Here is a 25856-nt window from a genome sequence, read left to right on the forward strand (position 1 = left end):
GCCTACCCACAGCGACCGCTGAGTCTGGTGTATCCCCTTGGAAATTAATCCAAGACATCCAGCTCAATCTCAACTCACGAAAAGGTTAAAAAAGTATCTGCAGGATTTTTTGTTTCCATGCTGCACTCCAATCAGCTTTTGTTCTTAAAATAGCTTCCTTTCGTTGCCTCCCCCACTTTGCTCCATTGGAGATCCAATTAAATCGGCCAACCTCACCAATTGATGCTTACGATGAATATTTTGGAGGGCGGGGGCAGTTAGAAAGATCTTCAATATCCATTTCTTTTGTTTACCAAATAGTACAGGACAGGCCGCAGTCTTCAGCCATTTCGCCACACACACAACCACCCACCCACTTTCAATAGCTCGAGCAGTTTTATTTTGGATCATTACATTTAATTAAGAGCCGGGTATGTGTTCCACATTTAATTGTGGGGGGGGGGGCACACACACATGCTGGAGAGGCGGTAAGGAGGAGGAGAGGATAAAAACCTCCAAGAGAGCTAAAATAAAGGATCGCTATTTAAATGTGGGCAGTCCTGCTGAATATTTCATTACTCTTTCTCTCCCCCCCACAGTCTCCTCGTTGGTTGTCTTTAAAGAGCATCTGAGCAGGCAGAGACACACATACACACACACGAGCTGCAAGGCCCGCATCCCAGAGTTGCATATATATCCCGGCACTAATTTTCCGCCTCCCTCCGATAAAATGTCCCCCTAATAATGAATCATTTCATAAGAATGGGCTCGGGGGCTTATCGGGGCGGGCGGGCCGGTGCGAGCGCCTTATCTCTCTCGGCCACATTGCTCCGCGTTCCGCTCTCCATACTAAATAGGAAGCAGGACGCGGGGCGGGAGGGAGATCCCGGCGCTGCGCAGCCACCCAGTGGCAGCCAGGGAGGCGGCACCGGACCAATCCCCGCGTGGAGCCGGGCGCCAGCGATAGGCCACGCAACATGGCTCCGGCCACGGTCCCCCGTGAGAAGCGAACGGTGAGTAAAGGGAGAGGCTGCCTGCACCGAGCCCGCTTGCTTTGCCCCCGGGATGTGCTCTGAGGCTACAATCCTGTGCACACATTGACTATAATGGGACTTACTTTTGAGTAGACATGCATAGGCTGGGGCGCTAAGGTTGCAAGCCTATCCACACTTATTTGGCAGTAAGCCCCATTGGCTATAATGGAATTTACTTCTGAGTAAGGACTGAGTAATTTACTTCTGCATAGGACTAAGGCTGCAATCCTCTCCACACTTACCTGGGAGTGTTTCCCATTGACTATAATGGGACTTAGCTCTGAGTAGGCTATGCATAGGCTTGGGCTCTAAGTCTGCAATCCTTATTCGTATTTATCTATGAGTAAATACCATAGACGAAAATGGGGCTTATTTCTAAGGAGACATGCAGAGGACTGGGCTCTGGGGTAAGTGAGACTAGTTGGTGGGTCGCTTTGACTCCAGATCCGGTTTGCTCGTAGGGGGCTTTGACTGGAAAGTTCAAACAGCCGCAGAAAAGCGTCGAAATCGGTCCTGGAGTGCGTTGTGTTAAACCTGTCGTTGTCTGTAGCCTGGAGAGTGTGTGTGGGGGTGGGGGGCACTTCGCAGAATGAATCCTGCCTGAAGATGTCTGCGGAATGCGGAAACAAAAGACTTGGGGAGTGGGGGGGGGGGATTAATTTCCCACGGAAGGCTCTTTCACGCCTCCTCCCCTCCCCCAGTAATTTGATTGCGAAGGTGAAAGTGAAAGGTGGGGTTCCACTGCGAGATCCAAGGGAAGGGAAGGAAAACCCAGTGAGTCGGATGGAGGAAGGCTCAGCAGCGCGAGGAGAGAGAGCGGGCCTCCAGGTCCACAGCCCTTCGGCCGTGGTTTCAGAGCCCGAATACATTGCCCAAGACCAGGGTGCCGGGAGGCTCCGCGAGGGTCCGGCCCCAGCAAAAATGCTCAGCGCGCTTCACTGTTGATGGCTCCTGATCCGAAACAGGGTTTGATCTGAAACATCTACTGTTGGTAGATTGAGCAGGTATTAAAAGGAAGGAAGGAATCCCAGGCACCATCTGGATTGTTTATAACCATATTCAGCTGATGGGGTGTCTAACCCAAATTTACTGATTTCACTGATATTTTAGACTACGAGCCTGCCAATACTTTCCTGGGAGTAAGCCCCATTGATCATAATGGGACTTACTTCTGAGTAGACCTGAGTAGGATTGGGCTCTCTCTCTCTCTCTCTCTCTCTCTCTCTCTCTCTCTCACACACACACACACACACACACACACACACACATTTCCTACCGACTCCAACAGTTTCCTATCAGGTAGCCCTCAATTGGCTGGTCTGATCTTGGAGCTTTTCAACTTCCAGTCCAAGGGCTATTTCTGTAAGTGTCTTGAAAAGCCAAAAAGACCCTAATTAGAAAAAAAAAAGAATAAAAAAAAAAAGCAAGCAAACAAAACAAATGCACGCACACATAAGAAACATGCACATGCATATATAGAGCACATTTTTGTGTATAGCCACTTTCTACTGCTGGAAGTGGTGTGACCTCGCTCATTTATCTGCCCGGAACATATATAGAGCCCGGTGCCTTTATGTTAGAGGATATATTGGACAGTGGAACAACGAAGGGACTTGGGGCATCTTGGGGCTTAGCACATTTCACGTGGCACATGAACACAGCTCCTCGTGGACCACAGTCCACTTCATCAGATGCACGAAGCGTTCTCCTCAGTATGGAGCCGTGCTTGTGGAGGAGATAGGTGGAGAAAAAGGCAAAAGAAATGTCAACAATGGGGCCCAAGGATGTGAGATGCAGGAGGCTTTGTCTGCCTGACCGTTCGTGGCAGAGTTTAAACGTGGATCAATTGACAACGGTGACCATTCGCAACAGAAAGCATCGACAGCTGATACAGTACTGATAATCGATCATAGCGTTATGTGTGTACTCCTGCATTGCGTGCCTAAGGCTGCAATCCTATACACACTTTCGTAGGAATAAGCCCGATTTAACACCATGTACTCACTTCTGAGTAAACATGCATAGCATTATGCTCTAAGAGCCCAATCCTATCCACATTTTCCTGGGAGTAAGCCCTGTTGAATGCTATGGGACTTACTTCTGAGTAGACAAGCATAGGATGCTGCTCTAAAGCATTTGGAGGGAATGATGGTATGTACAGTACCAGGGGTTGGTGCTCCGAAGGCATGCGAGAGAAATAATCTGCATTAAGAAATTAATGCCTTCGGATGCCTTTGGAGCAATTAATACACTGATGTTATTAAAATTAATAATATGTATTAAGAAACCCCAGAAGATGCCTGGTGGTTGCGTGCCTTAGAGAGGAGGTGTCAACTGTGGTGATGAAATTTGGATTTGGCTGCAATTCTATGCACACTTACCTGGAAGTAAGCCCCATTGACTACAATGGGATTTACTTCTGAGTAGATATGGCTAAGATTGGCCTCTTAGTCGGTTTAGAGATTTGTGGCTGATGATACTCTTGGTCCCTTAATGCCAAGGCATGTTTCAGAACATCTTCATCTCAGGCTACAGGGCCCTGATGTAGTCCAGCGTCCCGCTTCCCGCGGATGTCTTCGTGTTCTGGTTGTTTTTAAGTCTTGCAACCCTATACACACTTGAACACAATGGGACTTAGGCTGCAATCCTAGCCACACTTTCCTGGGAGTAAGCCTCACTGACTATAATGGGACTTACTTCTGAGTAGACATACAGAGGCTTGGGCTCTTACTTCTGAGTAGGTGGGTGTGTCTGGGCTTGCGCTGTTCATTGATGAATGTACTGCAATGGGGGGGCATTGTTTTGGTGTTTCAGCAGGGACGCTCGGTGGGGGGGGCAGTTGAAGCAGAGACTCTCCACCGGAGTCCACTATTAAAAGTATCTGAGAGCCCCCCATGCAGAAAAGCAAGGGACGGATGTAAAGGCAAACCAAATATAATGCCAGAATGAAAGGGATGACTTTTCCCTGCTGCTCCTCCCAGTAATTCAGCTCTCGAATGTGCCCTGCCTCTGAATATGCAGGCTTCATAGTACACTTCAATAGATCCATCTTCCTCTAAGGGGAGGGGGGGATTGACTTCGTGGCCGTGGCTACGTTCTGCATGTCGTTCCTTCAGTGGATCGTGGGTGGGTGTCGCTCCACCTCCGGCCTGGGTCTCCTCGAGATCTCCTTTATTTTGCTTTTTTGTCATTTCTCAGTTGAGCAGGCTATTGGAAACGAGCGTGTGCAAAGGATGCTTGAGCCCAGACCAATAACCTAGGCTCTCTCTATCCAGTCTTACAAAACCCTAAATAGAGCAAACAGCACCACTGGGGGGAGGGAATTTTTGGTGGGGAACGGCTCGGGGTGCCAGACTTCCCTCCAGGTGTGCCGCGGTCCCGGTCCGGATCTTCTCTCCCCTCAACTTTCTATTGAAAAAGGCACACACACAAAAACACCAACCAGACCTGTAGGACACGGTGAAGTGTTTGAAGGCCTCATCTCGTTTGGGCCCCGAGAAGACCCCTGCCTGACCGTGCTGCTTATCTGCAGTTTGCAAACCGTTTACTTCTTGAGCAGACGCACTGATTGACCAGCGGTTACTCGAGAGCCAGGGGTCGGTGCGAGACATACGCGCCATCGGGCTGCCTCGAGGGTCGAGGTCTCCTAACTCAGACTGCAATCCTGTCCACACATGCCTGGGAATAGGCCCCCATTGACTCGAATGGGATTTACTTCGGTGCAGATATGGACAGGCTTGGGTTCTAAAGTGTCTCTAATCTCTAGCGGTTCTCAAACATGTTAGTCCAGGACCCACTTTTTAGAATGGCAATCTGTCGGGACCCACCGGAAGCGATGTCATTCACCTGGACGTGATGACATGACCGGAAGTGACATCAGCAAGCAGGAAAATTTTTTAACAATCCTAGGCTGCCATCCTATCCACACTTACCCAGGATTAAGCCCCATTGACTATCATTGTTGAGAGCATATGCTTGGTAGCCTGTTCAAAGTACAGATCTCCCCAAATGCAGTCACATATTACGTTGGCATCAAGTCTAATAAACTAAAAACAGAATATTGTTATGAATGGGGACCCACCTGAAATGGGCTAGCGAGCCACCTAATGGGTCATGACCCACCGTCTGAGAAACAGTGCTCGATCTAATAAGTTCCCACAGGAGGGAGGAAACTAGAGTTGGAGAAAAGATGGTTTTGTTGCTTCCAAAGAGAGTTTTTAAAGCAGGGTCACGCTGAGAGCAGAAGTGAAAACGAAGGGCCCAATCCTGGCGATCCCACGAAAAAGAAAGCAAGACAAACAGGCCCTACATAAAAGGGTGGGCGCATGTGAAACCCCATTTTCAGCAGGGCCCCTCAACTACGCCACGTCACTGCAGATTTCTCCGGTCCTCAAAGGGCGTTGGGGGAAAATACTTAGTGTGTGGGGAGGGAAGGGGTCATATACAACAAATATACATATACAATTCAACGAGGTTGAATTGTGCTGCGAGTTCTGTATCATAGGTGCGGGATGATCAGATCAACCCCAGTTCCACACCCAAGAGCCGAGACGCAGCCTTCCTGCGCTCCAAGGTTGGGAATGATCAGAAGCAACCAAGCGGTCCCACCCCGAATGAAAGACATGCTGCCTACTGCGGGGGGGGGGGGTCTCCTCTCTCTTCCGCAGGAGGTGGGAGGAGAGGAGGCGGCCCTGACAATGAGAGGGGTTTTGTCGAACCAGGAGACGGGAGATTGTCCCTGCTAAAATCTGACAGGCTTACGTTCTATCTCCCTTTACAGTATCAAGAAGTCCAATTAAAAGAGGAGGGAGGCAGTGGGACTGGGAGAGACCCCGGCTGGTCAGAGTCTCGGCTGAGCTATTTTTTATCGTGAACCCCCCCCCCCCCAGGGTGATCACAAAAGAGGACCAGGCACCCCAAAATATAGGACACCCAAAAAGAATGTAGGGCATGACAAAAGCGGAAAAGACTCGTAGATGGATTTCATGTGGTTAATTTAAATACTGTATTACTTATTAAATTTAAAACTATATTGCATGTGGTTTATTAATTACAAGAAGGCTATGCGCTGCCTGCAGGGGCCCACTCGCAGGGAAAAAGAAGACATTTAAGTTCTTTTCCAGGACATGAGGCTAAAAAAGAGGACATGTCCTGGAAAAAGAGGACTTCTGGTCACCCTACCCCCCCTTTTAAATTCTTCCTCCCACCCAAACTGCGCACTGGGAGAGTAAATTCAGATGGAAACCAGAGTTTTTAGGAGCCTGACATTAGGAGAATCCCCCTCTTGTCGAGGGCATTTCTGGACAGGCAAAGGGGGGTTTGTTTCGTTCTGATGACGTGTCCCTGGCCACATTTTCACCGGTCAAGGAAAGCAGCGTCGTTCTACAGGCCCGTTGATTTTAGACTGAAATCTGTTTCCAGCCCAAAACGGTTCAGTGACGCTGAAATAGCGTTTGCTGGTGGAACCCATTCACGCCCTCTTCTTCCAGAATCAACCTGGTCGGGTGGGGGGTCCCCACATTTCAGCAACAGCCGTGGATTTCGTGGTGCCGCTGTTCCGGAAAACCACATGGATCACTACTCGTAGTAGCAAGCAGTCCTTAGGCGAATGTGTGGCGACTCCATTTCTCAGCCTCAAATCGGAAGGACTTTCGAGACTGTCTTCAAGGTGCAGTTCCAGCGTACCTTGATTTGGGAGTCGGTTCCAGAGAACCCTTTTCCTCGTAAACATCTCTGATATTGGGCCACCCTTTCATTCCTGGTCTCTGTGGCCCACCAAGAAGTGCAGCGTGGCGTTGCAGCCTTCCAAGCTCCAGCAACCCTCCGGGGGGTGGGCTGAGGCTGCGGGTGGCGCTTTTAACTAGGGTCACCCCACACACCGACCCTCCCCATTGATTTGACTGAGGCTGCAATCCTCTCCACACTTTCCTGAGAGTAAGCCCCACTGAACACAACAGAACTTACTTCTGAGCAGACATGCCTAGGATTGTGCCCTCTTTAAGAACTAATACTGCAGATTTTTGGGGGGGAGGGCTCGGAGCAGATATATGGCTGCAAAGAGCGGCAAGGCTCTTCAGAGAAGCCTCGGGGTGTGGGCAAAAACGAGGCCCACCGCCCGTGGCTTCAGGCGACAGAGCACCTGGTTCCTACCCCATCCATTCCTTCTCCCTACCCTAGTTTTACTACACCGCAGGGCGAGGCCCGGACTGGGTTTAAAGGTGAGGCGTGAAATTGACAACGGAGATCATCGCCCTGGCTGCATTTAAGCGCTTATAAATAAATAAATAAATAAATAAATAAATAAATAAATAAATAAATAAATAAATAAATAAATAAGGGGGCCTTTCAAATGGGATTGTGTTTGTTTGTTTGTGAACTCTGATGTACATCTCCGTGAAGTCTATGTACAAGGCAGGTAAAAACTGAATCACACACTCACACACACTTCCTAGGGAATAAAATTAATCCTGCTGTACTTCGTGGGACTTCTGAGAAAACACACTTGTGACTCTGCATCGAGCGGATTTCCATGGGGTGCACTGCCGAGTCAGGGTGCAGTTCTATCCGCACTTGCCGGAGAGTAAGCCCCATTGACTATAATGGGGCTCACTTCTGAGTACACACGCATAGGCTTGGGCTCGCAGTGTGCGTGGGACTCCAGTCTCACAGCCCAAACCTAAGCGGGGCTACTCAAAAGTAGGTCTCATTGTATTCAGTGGGGCTTGGTCCCAAGGATGTGTGCATAGATAGGATGTAGCCAACGAGGCTTAGCCCTACGCACGACAGGGACAGAAGTCCCGTGTTTGGGGTTGTCCCTGCCAGACCGAGTACCCTCCACCCCCAAAGCGGTTTGCGCCCCTAAAGCAGAGTCCGAGGAGGCTCGACCGTCTCCCGGCAGCACATCTCAGAGTGTGGATGTTCTTTCTCCCCAGGAGTGCCATACGGTCTACTAGGGACGCGCCGGCCTGAGACCCAGAAGCGGATGGACTTCGGCCCGCTGCCTTCCCCTCGCCTGCACCTCACAGGCCTGCTTGGAGTGAGACTTTTCCGCGTCCGTGGCAGGAGAAATGCGTCCCACGGGGTTTGAAAGCGGCTGAAGTCCCGACCCTCGAACGCCCGTATTAGGAGTCTCGTATCGGAGCAGAAGGACACGTTCCCCCGTAGTGGATCCAGGAGCTCGTCCGCGGAGATGACGCCCGCCAGCCTCTCGCCTCTCGAAGCGGCGCGCCGCTGAGATCTGGACAAGTGCGTTTCTGGGGCCCTCTGGGGCAGGGCTGGGGTGACCCTTCTCAAGCGCAACAGCCGAACTCCTCGACACGTTTGTGCAGAGTTAATTGAAAAGGGCAGCGTCATGCCTTATTGCAAGGTCGAAATCACGGAAACGGAGCCAGGATTTCACTTTGAGATGAATGAGGACAGAGGAATTTCTTTCTTTCTTTCTTTCTTTCTTTCTTTCTTTCTTTCTTTCTTTCTTTCTTTCTTTCTTTTGATGTGCTGTGCTTCCTTTCTGCCGCCTCCCCCCCTCCCACCCCATTCTCACCAGCCATACTATTGAAAAAACGCTTCTCTTTGGGGTGGCTGCCTGAGTGGCATTTCTATGTCTCCAGCAGCAACAAAGCGCAGTGCCAGGTTTGATTCGAACCTTAGTACTAAATTCTCTCTCTCTCTCTCTCTCTCGCTCTCTCTCTCTCTCTCTCTCTCTCTCTCTCATTTAGCCACCATCAACCGCAGGCAAAGGGTTGATCTGAACCTCTGGTCTTGCCTTAGCCCCCCCCCCCCCCGTTCTGCTGTAATGGCATCACGCAAGGGCATCCATACCCTTGCCAAAAAACACACAGGCGCCCACACTTTGGGCGGTATCCTATGCATAGCTTCTCAGAAGAAAGTTCCATGATAATCCATCGGGTTTACTCCCGGTTAAGTGTGGATAGGATCGCAGCCTGTTCCCGCTATTGTGTACCTAAACAAGGTGGGGGAAATTTGCAAAGGAGAAGGGAGCAGACAAGCTGGGCAAAGTTGAGAACTGGGGATGGCAGCGAAGGGTCCCCCATTTCGTGCTGCTCCTTTCCTTGTCCACAGCTCGGAACCACCACCCCCACCCACGATGGCCTTGCGTCTTCTCTGGCCCATGTAGCTTGCCCGGGCAGAAGACCCTCGAAGGAAGGCTCTCCACTGGGCAAGGCCCGCAGGATCTCAGCGAAAAGCCCCCCCCCCCGCGTGGGGTCTCAGGACACACCGCACTGGTGGTGCAATGGGGAGATGTCTGGAGAAGTCGCTTCTTCTGCCGCCCCAGACTGGCTCCCTTCCTGCGCCCCCTTTCCCTGCGTGGGTCTCTTCCCCCCCTTCTCGTCCTCCTTCCTCGCTTCCCCCTCCCCTCGCCTTCCTCCTCCTCCCCCTTCGCCCTTCCTCTTCCCTCCTCCTCCTCCCCCGCCGCCCCCCCGCGCCCTTCCTTGACGGCTCTCCTCTGGTCTTCCCCCAGGATGCTGATGGAAAGGTCCCCCAGTGACCCGCCGCGGGATGCAGCGCGCGGAGCCGGAGCCGGAGCCGGGGCGGAGGGCGTCGGCGAGCCGGACCTGGGCTTGGACTCCGGCAGCAGCAGCGGCGGCGGCGGGGCTGTGCGGCGCGGGGGGATGTCCCTCCCTGGGGAGCCGGCGCTGCTCAATGGGGTTGCCAAGGAGACGGGCCGGCCGCCCCCCTCCCCCGGCCCGGGGCCCCCCGCCGCGCCGGTGCCCGTGATCGAGCTGGTGCGCGGCGGCCGCCCCTTAAAAGGCAGGGACGCGCCGGCCGGCGCCATGCAGAGCCTGCGGGAGACCAGCGGCAGCAGCAGCAGAGCAGCGCAGCGCGCAGAGCCCGCCGCAGCCGTCGCCCTCGCCCCCGCCGCAGGCACCGGCACGCCCCCCGGCGGCAGCAGCAGCAGCAGCAGCAGCAGCGACGTCCGCATGGTGCAGCTCAGCCCCACCGCAGCGCCCGCCCTCCCGCTCCAGCCGCCAGCCAGGGCCATGCTCTACGGCCTCGGACCCCCGCTCAGCGCCGCCGGCAGGTCCGTCCCTCCGGCCTCAGCCCGGGGCTCCCTCCGGGTGGGGTGGGGGGTGATGGGACCCTGGCAGCCCCTCGCAGATCTGGGCTCGTGGTTGTTGCTGTTGTCATCATCATCATCATCATCACTTTATTATCATTAATATTTTATCATCATCATCTTATTATAATAATTATTATAATTATTATTTTATCATCATCATTATTATTAACATTTTGATCATCATAATCATCATTTTATTATTGTTGTTATTTATCACTACCATCCATTACTTTATCATCATCATCATCATCATCCTTCTGCAGTGATGACGCTCTACAATAGATGCCTTTTCTCTTTCCTTTCCTACCCCGCCTCCTCTCCCCGCTTTTAATGCGACCCTCGGAGCTGGGCTGTGGAGCACAGTGACCATTCTTAGGTTTCCTTGCCTTGCCTTGCCTTGCCTGAAGCTGCCCTCCTGCGCACACTTACTTGGCGAGCAGGCGCCTTGGGACAGCCTTCTGAGCATCCCTGCATAAGGTGGTGCTGCGCGTCTACTCTTCATGCGTAGTTTTTTGGGCTTTTGTTTAGCCTATCAGTTTAGTCTATCAATCGGCCGGACTTCATCGTGGGAGCGGAAGCAAAGGATCTTTCCTTGCATGTGCCTGTCGGTCCTTTTGCTTTTTGTCTGCTGGGTGCTGTGGCAGCAGCCAGAGAGCCCAATCCTATGCATGTCTAGTCAAAGTACATCCCATTATAGTCAATAGGACTGAAGTATGGATCGGATGTCAGCCCCAGTGTCAAAATTCATTAGCTCACAGATGGACTACATCATTTCCCCCAAATGTAGCATGTATGAAACCTTCTCTTGCAAAGTCTTTGGTTGTTCAGATTGAAATGGTCGAGTGCTCTCTGACTGCTATTCATAGCCATAGCAAGAATATAACACTATCAAGGGCGATGCTTGTGCTCTGGACTTTTTTTCTTCCTTAGGGAACTGCCTAAAGGCACTGTTTGAATGGCATTTTTTTTTTAAGTGGAAAGAAAAGATTTCACTGAATATTTTTGTAGGTGCCTCGCATCCATGGCTAGCAAGGCAATTGCTGTCGGTCTTTCTCACTGCGTTGCATCCACATGTCTACTGTGAACGAAAGCCCTGTAAAGCAGCCTGACTTCTAAATGGATGCTTTGATAATGATTCCTTGGACTCAAGTGCTTTAACCGGGTGAAGCATCCAAGAAGCTGCTGCAAATTAGGTATATCTTAATCTTTCTGTTAGAGAAATGCTTAAGGCAGGTGTGGAATGCATCTTGATTTTCCCATCCTTGGATGGACTACATACAAAATGTGTGTGTGATGAGCATTCATGGTGTGTACCTACATTACAAATGCGCGTTCTCTCTCTCTCTCACACACACACACTCTCTCTCTCTCTCTCCAGCAGGGGTGCTCACACTTTTTTGGTTCGAGAGCTACTTTGAAACCCAGCAAGGCCCGGAGATCTACCAGGGGGGAAGGAAGCGTCTGACAGACACCCCCTTTAATGTATGGAGCCCCTGCTGGAGTCTAGTCAGTTTTGTCAGTTTTGTTGCTGCATGCCTGAAGAGCAGCTAAAGTGTCAGTGTCAGTGTCAGCTAAATATGTCAGTTTCATCTAGTCACTAGACGAAACTGACATATTAACAGTTTGGAGAGACAGGGCTCCGAGATCTACTCATTTTGCCTCGCGATCTACCGGTAGATCGTGATCCACCTATTGAGCACCCCTGCTCTACAGTATTTTTTCTGGTACAGGGAATTACGTGGAATTCCCCTTGATTTCAATAGAGATCTGCTGATTGATACCACCTGGGTTTTCTTTACCTTGTATATTTTCTGCCTCTTGCATTGCAGTGGATTTTTTGGAGAGCCAGACAACTTCTCCATGTACAACAATAACAGAGTGAAAAGAAGACCATCCCCCTATGAAGTGGAGCTCTCTGATGGTGAGGAAATCTTTTTACTCTCTCTGGATAAAATCATAGCTGCTAATTAATTCCTGAAGAGTTACTGCTGCAGTTGGAACTTTGCTAGAGCAGATCCTGGCCTATGGCTAAAGTAATAAACCATGAGGAAGAGGAGGATGAACAAACTGGGATTAAACAGAGCACAGTATTTGCATAGCTATTTCTGAGTCCTCTTGTGCTATTCACGAATTTCTGTTAATGTAGCATGCAGGGGTCCATTGGCAGAGTGATCATTTTGCAGTCCAAAAGAACATGCTGATGATGCCTGGACCCTGGGGGGCTTATTGAGGGAGGTAGGCTTTGGACCATCAACTGGGGCTTCTGTGCTGCAACCCAGAAAACCCTGTTATTCTCTTGAATTTGAAAATGAGGCACCTGCAGCTTCTTCTGTTCATTCCCCCCCTCCTGTCATCCATTCCATCCTTCCTTTGCTGTAATGAGGTGTGCCCCACACAGCAGATGAGTGAATAGGATGGGCAGCAAATGGGCAACAATTCAGCAAGAGGTTATGGCCATTCTACCTGTAATTTATCACACATTTAACTAGAATTTTATTCTCAGTGGCTCTTCCCCAATTAACTGTCTCCTACTGCAGCCTCACCAGAGTGCAAGCCTGAGCTTCTTTCAGACTTACCTATTTGAGCTCTGCTGATAGAAAAGGAAGAATGTCAACGAAGTGTTAATTTGAAGACATTTCATTCTGATTTGCTAGGAGGGGGGATGGTCTCTTCCATTATCCACTCTGAGCTGAGTCCAGAGCTGGCTGTAAACTGAAATACACCCTGGCACTCCTTATAGGCTGCTCCAGACTGTGGCTGATTGTGGACTTTATGAGCCTCCTTATCTATCTCAGACTTGGACTAGTGCAGAAATGTCCAAATGAAGTAAATCAGTAAAGAAGAACCTGTGTGTAACGAAGAGCTCATTCTTTACCATAGGAGCACCATAAACTCAGTGTAGGTACTGATGTACCTTAGTGAGTTCCTTAGTGAGTCTTTAATTGTCCTGGCAGCTGTGAGCTCTGGGTCCCAATAGTAACATCTTCTATAGATAAGAACCAGGCATACACAACTTGTTACTTGTCACACCAAACAGAGCCTACCATCCATTCATTGTGGCCTGCCCTGCTAGTTTCTTGACAACCCTTCTTTTTTTTCTTTTTTTGCAACCCCAGGCAGACAGCAAAAACTAGAGGTTTATTGAGCCCCTGATGGGCTGCCATGCATGGCTGGGATGGTGGATTGCAAGTTGAGTGGCTCTGGAACAAAGAAAGCTGAGGATAAGGAGCAGGTCTTACTGATGCAGAATAATAAACTGAATTAGCAACTTCAACCCTAGGAACTACTTGAAAAGAATGAATGGGTGGCTGCCACCCACAACTCATTTGCTGTTGTGACCATAGAATGCTTACCTTAGAATAACTGCTACCTGGGCAAAGAGGCACTTTGAAGTGACAGATCTCTTATTTTTAGCAAGGTGAGATGATGGTCCTGATTCACATGTAATCTTTTTCAGTGGCTGTTTGCAGATGCCTCTCTGCATTCTTTTTAGATTGTGAGCCATTTTGAGGCAGGAAATCATCTTTCCATTTATTTAGTCAGAGATTCTACTTTGAAAAATGTTTGTTCAAAAGCAGTATATAATAATACTGTACGAATTAATAATGACTGTATATTAATTTAGCATAATCACCCAGTGTGAGAATACCCCTCAAGGAAGATGTTGCACATTGTGCTGTGTTCAAAGTATTAGAAACATTTAGGGATATAAAAAATAATAGATTTGTCCACTGGACAAAAATCTCAAAATCAAAGTCAACAATAGCTTTATGGGGACTGCTCATGATATCCCAGAGTACTGAGCATTCATTACGCTGGACATTAAACCAAGCATTAAGTGGATAGAGAGATGCTCTTTTCACTCTCACATAATACCAGAACCAGGGGACATCCACTAAAATTGAGCGTTGGGAGGGTTAGGACAGACAAAAAGAAAATATTTCTTTACTCAGCATGTGGTTGGTCTGTGGAACTCCTTGTCACGGGATGTGCTGACAGCATCTGGCCTGGATGCCTTTAAAAGGGGATTGGACAAGTTTCTGGAGAAAAAAATCTATTATGGGTTACAAGCCATGATGTGTATGTGCAACCTCCTGATTTTAGAAATGGGCTATGTCAGATGCAAGGGAGGGCACCAGGATGCAGGTCTCTTGTTATCTGGTGTGCTCCCTGGGGCATTTGGTGGGCCGCTGTGAGATACAGGAAGCAGGACTAGATGGGCCTGTGGCCTGATCCGGTGGGGCTGTTCTTATGTTCTTATGTAAGCACAGTGGGAGACAGGGAGAAACACATTTGGGCATGATGGAAAAGCCCTACCATTGTTTGTACTTTGTCTTCCTCTGCCCCTTTGTTTTACTCTAGAATCCAGCTTGATGAAGAGTTCTGTAAGATTACTCACTATTTTAATTGGTCCTAGTAAAGGTATTATTTTTATAGTTAGTGATTTGTTCATGATTGTATTACTTTTCCATGACTGCAGCCCTTAACACAGTGGGACTTATTTCTGAGTAAATACTCATAGGAAAAATGTGCTAATTATTTTATTATTATTAACAGTATTTATATACCGCTTTTCAACTAAAAGTTCACAAAGCGGTTTACAGAGAAAAATCAAATAACTAATTGGCTAAAAATAACTAATTGGCTAAAAATCAAATAACTAATTCATTTTTAAATTGGAATCAAACTAAGGCTGCAATCCTAACTGCACTTTCCTGAGAGTAAACCCCATTGAACAAAATAGGACTTACTTCTGAGTAGACCTGGTTAGAATTGTGCCCTTAAAAAAGACAAATATTCAAACATCTGGCTTTTTAGAAATGTATTTTCAAAATAATTTTCAAAATACCATTTTCAAAATACCATTTTCAAAATACCAAATTTGCGTCGTCTAATTTTTTGACATATATTTGCCAGATGCTTAAAAAAATGCTTAACACTCATTTATGAACAGTTGATACTTTAACAGCCACAGCTCTAGCTAGCTCTGTATGTATACCATAACATCTATTAATTGAAAAGGAATGATAAAATTTGATCAAAGCTTTATGGTTTTGTTGTGTTTTTTTTGCAGCGGGGAGGAGCATTTAAAAATGGAAATGATCACAATATATATACAGACTGGACATAAATCAGACAGCCCATTTAAAAGACATAGGTTCTAAATTAAGTTTTAAAGTATGACAGTGCAACAGGACTAATTTTCAAGTGAGGATGACTCCAATTGACATATTGAATAGTTCAGCAATTACAGATTCTGGGGCTGTGGGAGGCTTGCTGCTGGAAATGTCTTCATTAAGAGCAGATTCACACTTTACATGGTGTGGCAGTTTCTTGATTATAAGCCCAAACTTATGCATGTCTACTCAGAAGTAAGTCCCACTGTAGCCAATAGGGCTCACTCCCAGGAAAGTGTGGGTAGGATTGTAGCCTATGCCTGCCAATGTAAAGTGTGAAATGCAAAGGAGCAATGTGCATTTCCAAATGTGTGTAAAATGGCGTCACATGAGCACCTGGACTGTAAATTTAATTGCCTCCAAGCCAGAGTTTCTTGTGTCCACTAATGTGATCATGAAGCTCCTGTGCAACTGAGCTTCCCCATATATCTCAACATAAAGGGCAACTCTGCATGCACATAACTTTGCACATAGCTCTGAGGTAAGGGAACAAACATTCCCTTACTTTGAGGAGGCCTCCATGAGTGACACCCAACTGCAGGATGCAGCACACGTCCCATTGGCACCACTATGCCAGGGCTGGAAAGCACTGACATAAGGGGTGAGGATTGCACCCTAAGTGCATTAGAGTGCTGGCAAAGAATCAATGCAATCATGTGGAAGTAATTCCATTGAAATACTTCAGGATGAGCCATGCAGTCGTTCACAACAAACAATGACTAGTTTGTGTATGCAGTAAGGTTGTTGTAATTTTAATATATTGCTTTGCTTTCTACAGTTCTGGTTTGGTGCATGTTACCAACTGAGGTTACTGGAAGCTGCAATCTTGATACACCAGGGTTTTTCCTACAACCTATTTTGGGAGGATTGTTTTTCAGTTGATGGAAACAGTAATACTGTTCTGACTACTGGGTTACTGACCATAATTGCTAATAGACAGGAGTGATTAGATGATATTTCTCAAAGGGACATAGAAATGGAAAACTTGGGATGTTTCCTTAATAGTCAGTCTATTTGCAGGGTAGTTTGAAGACAGTGCTTCCAATGTAGGAGTGTGGCAGAAGAGAAGGTAATTCTCAGACAGCCAGAGGCAGGCAGGGGTTATTAGCATAAGTAATACTTTGTCTCATTGGATTAAAGATAACCATTGCCTAGAGTTACAAAGAAAATTACAAAGAAACCATTACAAAGAAAATTCAAAATTGTCCCAGCCCAGTAACCATTGCCCTTGCAGTTGACCAGGATATCAGAAGAAGGAGTCTTAAAGGGCAGACTGCCAGGGAGAGGAAAGGCAGTGGCCCATGACTCACTGTGTATTATTAAGTTTCCCTTGCAGAAAATAACAGGTTATGATGATTGTGAATATTTTTATACTGCTTTTCAACAGAAAACTTCACAAAGTATCTTATTTGCCCAAAGAAATTAGATAGTTCTCTGTCCCAAAGGGCTTGCAGTCCAGAAAAAGTTTAGAGGCATTGGCAAACAATCACTGGAAAGGATGCTATGGTGAGCTGACTAGGAACAATTGCTTTCCTCATGCTCAGTATAAGAAAGCCATCACTTAAAAGGTGCCTCTTTGCCCAGTGAGTAAGGGCAAAATATTTGAAAATTCTTTGGAAGATTCGAATCTTGCTTAAGATTTTGTCATTTTGGTTTGCCCTAATGAAAACTTTACTTAGTTGTGACCCCTGAATTGTCCCTCTTTTTGTTAGTCGTCAGTTTCACATAATAATGCTATTTATATGGTTATGTATTATCATCTCTCTCTCTCTCTCTCTCATGTTCTTATCTTTTGACCTCAGCCTGAACTCTAGTAATATAGAGCTAATTATATCAATCTACCTTACAGGAGTCTTACATGAATTAGGGCCCAATCCTATCCAACTTTCCAGTGCTGATGCAGCCACAATGCAGCCCCGAGGTAAGGAAAATAACATTCTTTTACCTTGTGGAGGCCTCTGTGATTGCCTCCTCATCATAGGATGCAGTGCACGCCCCATTGACATGGCTGAGCAGCTCTGGTAAACTGGATGGGATTTGGGCCCTCAAGGAATGCAAAGCATAATGATCTAAAAAAGTGCTATAGAATACTATTGTTATTATCTCCCAGGTTTTGCTTGGAATAACAATTCATAGGTTCAAGTGGCAAAAGGATGGGCTCATTCTTGTGGGTTATTGAGTATTAGGTGTATCAGATCCAAGGGCAAGAAATAAGAGAGCACTGAAGCTATGAAACATCTACTTTATGCATGGAGTTTTTAACAGGGAACAGCCATGTTCCGGAATAAACGATAATCTTTTAAAATGAAGATTGTTTTGGAATCACCTTCCTTGGGCATTTTCAGGACATGGCTGACCAGGCAGCTGTACTCAGAATGTCTTTGGTGAAGAAGATTGAACAAGGTGGTCTGTTTGGTTTCTTAGATTCTGTTCTAAGGCCTCTCCTTTCATAGGATCACAGAACACAGCTTTATATTTAGTCAGACCACTGACCCATCTATCTTGATAGTGTTTGAGCCTAACAGGTAGTGGCTTGCCAGGGTTTCTGACCTTTTTCCTCCCTGCTTGGAGACATTGGAGATTGAACCTGGGACCTTTCACATGCAAATCATGTGCTCTTCCACTGAGCTAAAATCTGACAATGTTGATGTTAGACAACCGAAAGTAACAGGGAAATGTTCCTTGGTGGAAAATGTTTCTGACCTGGTGCTCTGTGAATGAAAATTGCTACTACGTCCACACTTAAATTGCCACTAGCTATAATGGTTCAAGGTGGCATATTCACCTTCAACAATTACATTTAGCTTGTGACATACCTTGGCAATGTGATCAGATTCTAAAGTATGACTTGGAGAGGACTAAGGATGGATAGCTCTGCCATTTGAAAAGAGGCTGAACTGGATGAACTTTTTGTACAAACCAGCTCTATGTTCCTATGAAAAGAAGCCCTGTACAGTACAATCAACTACTTTTGCCAAAGTTCTTGTAACTTAAGAAAAATGTCCATAGGACTAGAGGGTTTAAGACCCAGATTAGCTATCTAGACTGAGCCTAGCCTAGCTACCAATTAGAGTAGAAAATTTAGATTCAAAACTTGTACTATCCTTGATGATTCTTAAACTCATATTGCTAAAATGCTTCCAAGGATGAATTTTTACAGTCAGTTGCTCAGGCCTCATTTAATTTTACTCTCCATGTTTGTGGGAAGTGAAAGTATCCTGTCAGTCTGAACATTTGAATAGAAGCAGACATAATCCTCAGTAATCTTAGGTGTGCTACATTCTTAAAGATTTCTTAAAGATTTCAAGATTTCTAAACTGTACAATAATGGCTCCAGAAGTCAATTTTCAAACTTTGCTGTAGTTTGTATTAAAATTTGTCAGCAGATGGGACAACTTCTGTTGCACTAAATAAATGTTTTTGCAATATTGCAATAAATATTTAATATTTTGTACATGCACAATTGCACAATCATCTCACACAATTACATCCTAGTTCCTAATCCTGACCCCTTCCTCCCGTCCATAAGACCATGCACCTATCTGTAGTGGTTATCTACACAGGCGCAAGCCTTAGCCTTGTATGTTGGCAATGAAGCAAAGCACACTTTGCACATGCGCAGAGCAAACTTGATGCGGCCTTGGCGACATGCTCAGTCTGAGGCTTTGTAGCCTGTCAACAAGGTGATGTTATAAAGAATCATATCTAGAAATGTGATTGTGGTTTAGCTAGAAGGACTACTGGTTACAGCCAGTGTGAGTCTTAACATCCTCTAAGTCCCTATTACGCAGACTATTGACTCATGGGTTAGTATTGTAAACAAGATGAGAAAATGGAAAACCCCAGCCTGTTTAATGTTTGGAAAAGGAATAAAAAAGGAATAAAAGGCAGAATCTCAGGACTACTACTACTACTACTACTTCTTCTTCTTCTTCTTCTTCTTCTTCTTCTTCTTCTTCTTCTTCTTCTTCTTCTTCTTCTTCTTCTGCATCAAGCCTTCCTTCTGCATCTAGCTACTATACTTGTCTGCTGTATTCATTGCTCTAACTCTTTGCTGCCTCGAGATCTAACTTTCAAACCCTCAGAGCGCTTCTGCTTTTAAAACTTTCCATCAGGCCACAAGATATAGTCTTGTGTGTCTCCCACCAAACACCAAGGCCCTCAAAAGCCTTGGGTGCTCCCCAGAGCAGCATCCTGCACTGCTACATCTATCCCCTTGGTATAGATGCCCATCTCGACCCCTGACAAAAATACAAATTATGTACCTGCTTCTTTTAGTTGGAATGTGGAGATGCTGGAGTAGGGGATTTCTTTATTCTCAGATTTCAAAAACATTACTAATTAGTGTAATTATTAGTGTTAGTGTAAAGATGGGTGTGGCCTGGCATATGGGAACCTGTTCTTCATCTGTAACTTCAGGCGATTGTGAGCACATGCAGAATTCTTTTCTATAAGAATTAGTTCATCTAATTCCCTTTCATCTCTTGAACTAGGGCTACTGGATCAGGGAGCTGGGTATCCAGCAATGAGCTTTTAGCCTTTGTGCTTCTCATTTTGCAGACCAAGAACCAAGTGTAATGAATCACCTTCAATAGCTTTAGATTTCATTTTTGCAAAGGTTGATCTCAGATTCTTCATTCCATCCCCAGTTACTCTTCATTATCACGTCTGCTGACAAAAAGGGGTCAATTTCATAATAGGACGAATGATGCTAATAAAGCCAATTGTGTGGTTTTCTTATTTTTGCACAGTGTCATTTGGTATATGGGTAAATGCTGCTTGCAGAAAAGAAAGGGAAATGCCAATTGCTACTGCCTTCTGCTTTTAACATTTGGTGATTCTTGCTCTTATGCACAGGGTTGAACTGGTCGCCTGGGTTGGCATCAGGAAGGAAATGTCCTCCACGACACATTGACAGACACCGAGGCTTTTTTGCCTTCCTCTGGAGCATTGAGCAGGATCATCTTTTAGGATCAGGTGGGCGTATCCCACACGATCAACTTCCTGCTTTGAGTTTAAGCTGGGATAGTTGCTAGGCATGCCATTGCTGGATCTCTCATACTTCTATACTTCCTTGTTCCTTTTTATCTTACCCAGGGTGTGGGGACTACCTGCAGTCGAGCATTGCAAACCACAAAAACCATCTAAGTCTGAATATTTTTATTTTCTAGTCATGTGTGAAAAACAAAGGCATGAAATGGTTTGTGGGTCTGCAAAGTTCTGAATTGCTGTCCCCTTTCCAACCCTGGGTCTCAGCCACAAGAATGTTTAGTTCTCAAGGACTCACAGCATATGTGTCTTTGGGGAGCAACAGGCCATTGCTCAGTGGCTGATCATCTGCTTTGTTTGCAGAAAGTTCCAGTTTCAATCCCTGTTCTCTCAACCAGGAAAAGAACCTGAAACCCCAGAAAGCAGCTGCTGATCAACACAGACAATACTGAGCTAGATGGACCAATGGTCATGTTAGGTCATTCAACATATAGCAGTTTCTGATGTCATAGCATCAACATCACACCATCAAATTGGATTGCATGAATAATGGACAAGCCAGTCCAAATAATAAATCATACGATTTTCAGCTTGTGCAGAGAATTGGCTGAACTGCAATTTAATCACAGGCAAGCTTTAAAGGTTTATGGAAATGATAATACACAACATTTAAGTTGCGCTTCCTGAAATGCTCTAAACATTTCACATGCTTCTCAGTAACTGCTACATAGCAACCATCCTTTAAAGTAGATTAGCATTATTATTCCAATACGATGTATGTGACTGAGAGCCACATGAGTAAGTTCCATGGCTGAACTGCAATTGAAACTGAGGACTTCAAGCCCATGAACTTAATCACTCTACTGCACTAGCTCTGAACCATGGGCAGCCCAATTCTGACCTTCCCAGCGCCCACTGGAGCAGTGTTGTCAAAGCAGCTACCACTGTACCCAGCAGGTGCCAGGAAGCAACCAGACCTCTCTCCCTGCTCAACGGGTACCATAAATGTGCTTTCTGGCATCCAGCACTGGCACTAGGGCTCAGCGCTAGTACTGGGTCAGTTTAGGATTGGGCCCTAAGACAGCCTGTGGACTGTAGTGAAATATCCCTTAATATACTGGCTGTTTTATTAAGTTATTCTCATTGTTGCTATCTTCCAGATATTTGCCTGGGTATAATATGTATTCTGTTTTTAATATGTGTTTTGCTTTTATCATACATGAATTAGATTCCAAGACTATAAGTGTATAGAAAAAATAATGCCAGAGGATAGCTTATACTATGATATAATACTATTTATTATGTTTATTAATATTATATAATAATAATATTATATTATTATTCTTATGTTCTTATTTAGATTTAGACCTGAGTTTGTATAATGTTTAGAAAATATAGGTTTCAATTCCAATTGTACTTCTTTACTGCATGGTAATAGTAGGAATAAATCTTGGAATATATGCAACAAATGCAAATAAGTTTTTAAAAAAACCAGATGCGTTGAGAAGAGTGATTTCCCATCATAAGATTAGAGCTGCCTCCTTATCTATATAATTGCTGAGCATTGAAAAATATAGCATCCTAACTCAGAGGAGGATTTTCAATTACAGTTCAACAGACCAGCCTAGAACATCTGATAAGGCAGCAGAGTCTCTAGGGCCATTTGATCCTTGGCCGCTACTGAGAATCTTTTAGCAATGACTTTCCTGGTCCCATTAAACTTCACAATTATTCTCAGAAGATGGACAGAAATCTGTCGGGGTGGAACAGAGCACCTTGCCAAGAAGTCATAATGTTTTTAGGATGGATACCAATGGAGCTCTTAAATAAAGTAATGGTTGAAGTGTGAGCAACAAAACTTTTCTAAACCCCCACCCCCAACACTTTGTATTATCGTTGAAGAGAAATCAGTATATGTTTAGTGGTGTGAATTGCTGTGCATTTGGTCAATGGATCTATAGAACATCTGGTTTAAAACTGAACTTGGGCAAAATTTTAAAATACAGGAGACTCCCCCTTATCACGTTGATTACGAAACAGCATTTCCCCCCCTATATTTGTATTCTGTAAAAGGTATACGGCTATTTTTCTTTGCTATGAATGCTCTGATAATTACAGTAGCTTAGCATCGTGGGATGATATCACTAATTATGATATTCTAGAAGGTATTAGAGAAGAATATATATAGTCCCTGTGGGCTACAGTTGAAGATGGTTTGCCCCACATTGTACAAAAAGAAAGAATTGGGCATCTATCAAATAATATGCTCAACTTTAATCTCCTACTATGGTGATGGATGATGTAGTCATGCCAACATTTTGAATGTTAGATTGGCTTTGTTAAGGTACACAACTTGCAAGTCATGCTTTGAACCATGCTTTGAACCAAAAATGAACCTTACATTAAGTGCACATAGTTATGATTTCTTTGCGCTTCTAAACTTGCATTACTTGTCATTTTTAGGTCCTCATACAAAGGTGGTCCGTCGCATATTTACGAATAGCCGTGAGAGGTGGAGGCAGCAGAATGTCAATGGGGCTTTTGCTGAGCTTCGCAAGCTCATTCCAACGCATCCACCTGACAAAAAGCTCAGCAAGAATGAAATCTTACGCTTGGCTATGAAATACATCAACTTCTTGGCCAAGCTGCTCAATGACCAAGAAGAGGAAGGAAATCAAAGGGGTAAAATAAACAAGGACACTGGCATAGTGCAAGAAGACCTCCTTCAGGACATGTTGTCCCCAAACTCGAGCTGTGGAAGCTCCTTAGATGGAGCAGGAAGCCCAGACAGTTTTACAGAGGAACACGAAACGTTAGACCCCAAGCATATAAGGGGTCTCCACCAATCTATTCTTCCAATTGAAAGCAATGCACAGCGATGATGAACCTACAGTGAGGCACAGGCAAGCCCTTGAATACCTAGTATTTGGAATTTATGCATGCCCTTCTCCCATCATTATCTAAAAAAAGAAATGGGGACTTCCTGAATTTTCTTTCAACATGAACAAGACAACAGGATGAGAAAGAACAGTTGGATCAAACCTTGACCATCTTCATTGCTTAGGCCACTAATGAAGCATCATCCCTATGGGTTGTCTTGTTATCTGTGTTGTTTTTGAACACTAAAGGGATGGCATATGTGGGCACCTCATCTTGCATTCATAGAAGGCTTACAAATGGTTGGACTGATGTTTGGTTTTTCTACAGAATAGCTCAGTCCTGCCCCTCCTCTCACCATCCTGGGCCTCAGCTAGTTGGACCCAAGCATCTTCTGTAATATGTGTACGTGGTAATGGACGCCTTTATAGATCATTCATGCTTTGTGGTTTTTATCCAGCTTATTTTGAGGAAATTTAAGCAACTTGTCTGTGCAACGTATTTCCACTCAAGAGTTTTGCCTTTATTTTACAGAGGAAAGGAAATTTCCCTGACTACGGAATGGTTGACTTTGTGTTGTGGATTCGTTTGGTTTTTCTTTTATATATATTCAAAGTTGGGCTATATTTTTATATATAAAAATCTAGTCCAACTTTGGATTGTTGGAGATCTTGTATTTATGATGTGGAATTCTTTCTGTTTAATTCCAATATGCAGTATCTGCTGAATGAAAAAGGTACACCAGTGGATTTGTTTCCCAACTTCTGATACCTCATCACAGTGATAATTTCTTCTGATATGAGTAAGCAACAGTATATCTATGGAGTTGTGATCTTGGGGTCTACTCATTTTAATTTTCTTGAAATAGCTGCGATGAGAAATTGTGCTTCTGTACGTGTGTGTGTGAGTGTGTGTGTGTGTGTATTTATATATATATATAACTGGTATAACATTTTCAATAATGCATTTTGTCTCGTTTTGATTTACTTTTGGAAAAGTCATGGGGGACAAAACACCAAGAATGTTTCTTGCACAAGACCCATGGAAATTATTGGGCAGTCTCCAAAATAATTTATTAGTAAATTTGAGGATTGCCTGTGCTCCAGAGACTAGGAAATGGCCAACTATGCTGTGCCATTTACTTTAGGGGTCTTTTTCAGGGCTCCTAGGGGACTGTGTTCATGGAGTGCTATTTTCTGTAGAATATGCCCACTCAGCCATTTTTCCTGTCCCACAGCCCAATCCTATACACCTCTACTGAGAAGTAAGTTCCATTAGAGTTTATGGGGCTTACTCCCAGGAAAGTATGGATAGGATTGGGCTGCCAGTACTTTATTCAAAAGCTAAAAAATGGATCCAGCTGTTTTGCCATCATGAGAGTGCAATTCCCAGGCTCTACCTTGCTCAGTTCCACTGAAGTGTTTGAGACCATTTCAGGATTACTTTATTGTATGACCATTGAGGATTATAGCCAATGCCTGTGTATTCAGAGACTGCCAAATCAGAAACTCTTTCCAATGTTCAAATAACAGAAGGTATTGTTTTTAGATGGCTACAGAAAAGGCTGTGATTTGAAACTGTGCAGAACTGAAGTGTGTGGCTTGTGGATTTCATTAAGGATTTTTGCTTTCTCTCCAGAATTGAAGCATTGCTCTTAATGATTCTCACAGTCTTTTTACATATAGTTTAAGTGTGCACCTATCAGCCCAACCTCATGCTTCCGTCTCCACTGATTCAGCCTTGCCAAAATGGCTTTGCTGCATCCTGCAGGGGTGGGGGACAGTCCTGGAGGTCTCCTCTGGGAAAAGGAACATTTGTTCCTATACCTGGGAGTAAGCCTACCTGGACCGGTGCCTGCAAAATCACTGGTGCAGATCCAAGTGGATTCAAGCTGCCAGATCAAGAACAGGATTTGGATTTGATGGCTGCTACCGCCAAACCTGCTCCCTTCCTGGACCCAATTTGCCCTCCTCCCTATCCCCGTTGATGCCCCGTTGAGCCACTATTGTATGTGGAGCCACTCTGACCTCCCCACTGGTGCCCCAAAGGTGTATGGCTTTGCGCACTGCTGAGATGTGTTTATAATTGCTGTAAGGAGGTCTCCACTGGCAGAATGCTCAGTAGGATTGGACTGTAAGACATGTTAAAGATACACCTTTTTAAAGAGTGGTAAGGCTAGCAAACATGGGTAGCAAATATGGATTATACATGGGGCTCTGTTGGGGAGCTAGTTTTGACTGTAGCTCTCTGGTAAGTATATACTTGATGGTAAACTTGGGTTCAGAGTCAACCCCAAACTGTCCCCTTGCCCAGTGGTGCACCAGTTGCTCCTCCGTCTTCTCCTTGATCTCTGGATTCAAAAATGAAGAGGGGAATGGAACAAAAGAGGATATGCAGACAAGAGCAGAGCAGTTGGCTAAAATGTTAGAGATGGGCAGGTGGAGTCAGGTAGGGAGTGCATTCCCACCAATCTACTGCCTTCCGCAACTTCCTCAGTTGACCTCATTGATATGCTGACCCTGCCCACATTTGTATGTGCACAATGCAGATGCCCTCAGTTGCTTCAGCAGATTTACTGATTTAAAGCATGGTACAGAATCCTATGCGTGGGCCTATTAATGACAACTAATGCTTGGCAAACATTATGAAGTCTTTCCCCTTAACTGATAGTGGAGACGGACTCCTATGTTGCAGCCCTAGTTTTTTACACAGTAAAAAGTG

General features: G+C 45.5%; 1 protein-coding gene across 1 annotated transcript; it reads left to right on the forward strand.

Moving 5' to 3' along the window:
- The first annotated feature begins 892 nt into the window (after window positions 1-892).
- On the forward strand, window positions 893-24011 carry TAL1 (TAL bHLH transcription factor 1, erythroid differentiation factor). The gene is made up of 6 exons (XM_066625611.1): window positions 893-992; window positions 7946-8258; window positions 9493-10095; window positions 11922-12013; window positions 20127-20246; window positions 22722-24011. Exons 3-6 carry the CDS (start codon window positions 9494-9496, stop codon window positions 23138-23140), a joined length of 1233 nt encoding a protein of 410 aa, XP_066481708.1. The 5' UTR covers window positions 893-992; window positions 7946-8258; window position 9493; the 3' UTR covers window positions 23141-24011.
- The last annotated feature ends 1845 nt before the right edge of the window (window positions 24012-25856 follow it).

This window comes from Tiliqua scincoides, chromosome 4, assembly GCF_035046505.1.
Source record: "Tiliqua scincoides isolate rTilSci1 chromosome 4, rTilSci1.hap2, whole genome shotgun sequence".
In the NCBI taxonomy this organism is placed as follows: domain Eukaryota; kingdom Metazoa; phylum Chordata; class Lepidosauria; order Squamata; family Scincidae; genus Tiliqua; species Tiliqua scincoides.

Coding starts and splice junctions, on each gene's coding strand:
- TAL1 (XM_066625611.1), top strand. CDS start 9,494: ATGCTGATGGAAAGGTCCCCCAGTGACCCGCCGCGGGATGCAGCGCGC. Junction 12,014..20,126: donor TGAAGTGGAGCTCTCTGATG/GTGAGGAAATCT, acceptor TCTTATGCACAG/GGTTGAACTGGTCGCCTGGG. Junction 20,247..22,721: donor GGATCATCTTTTAGGATCAG/GTGGGCGTATCC, acceptor TGTCATTTTTAG/GTCCTCATACAAAGGTGGTC.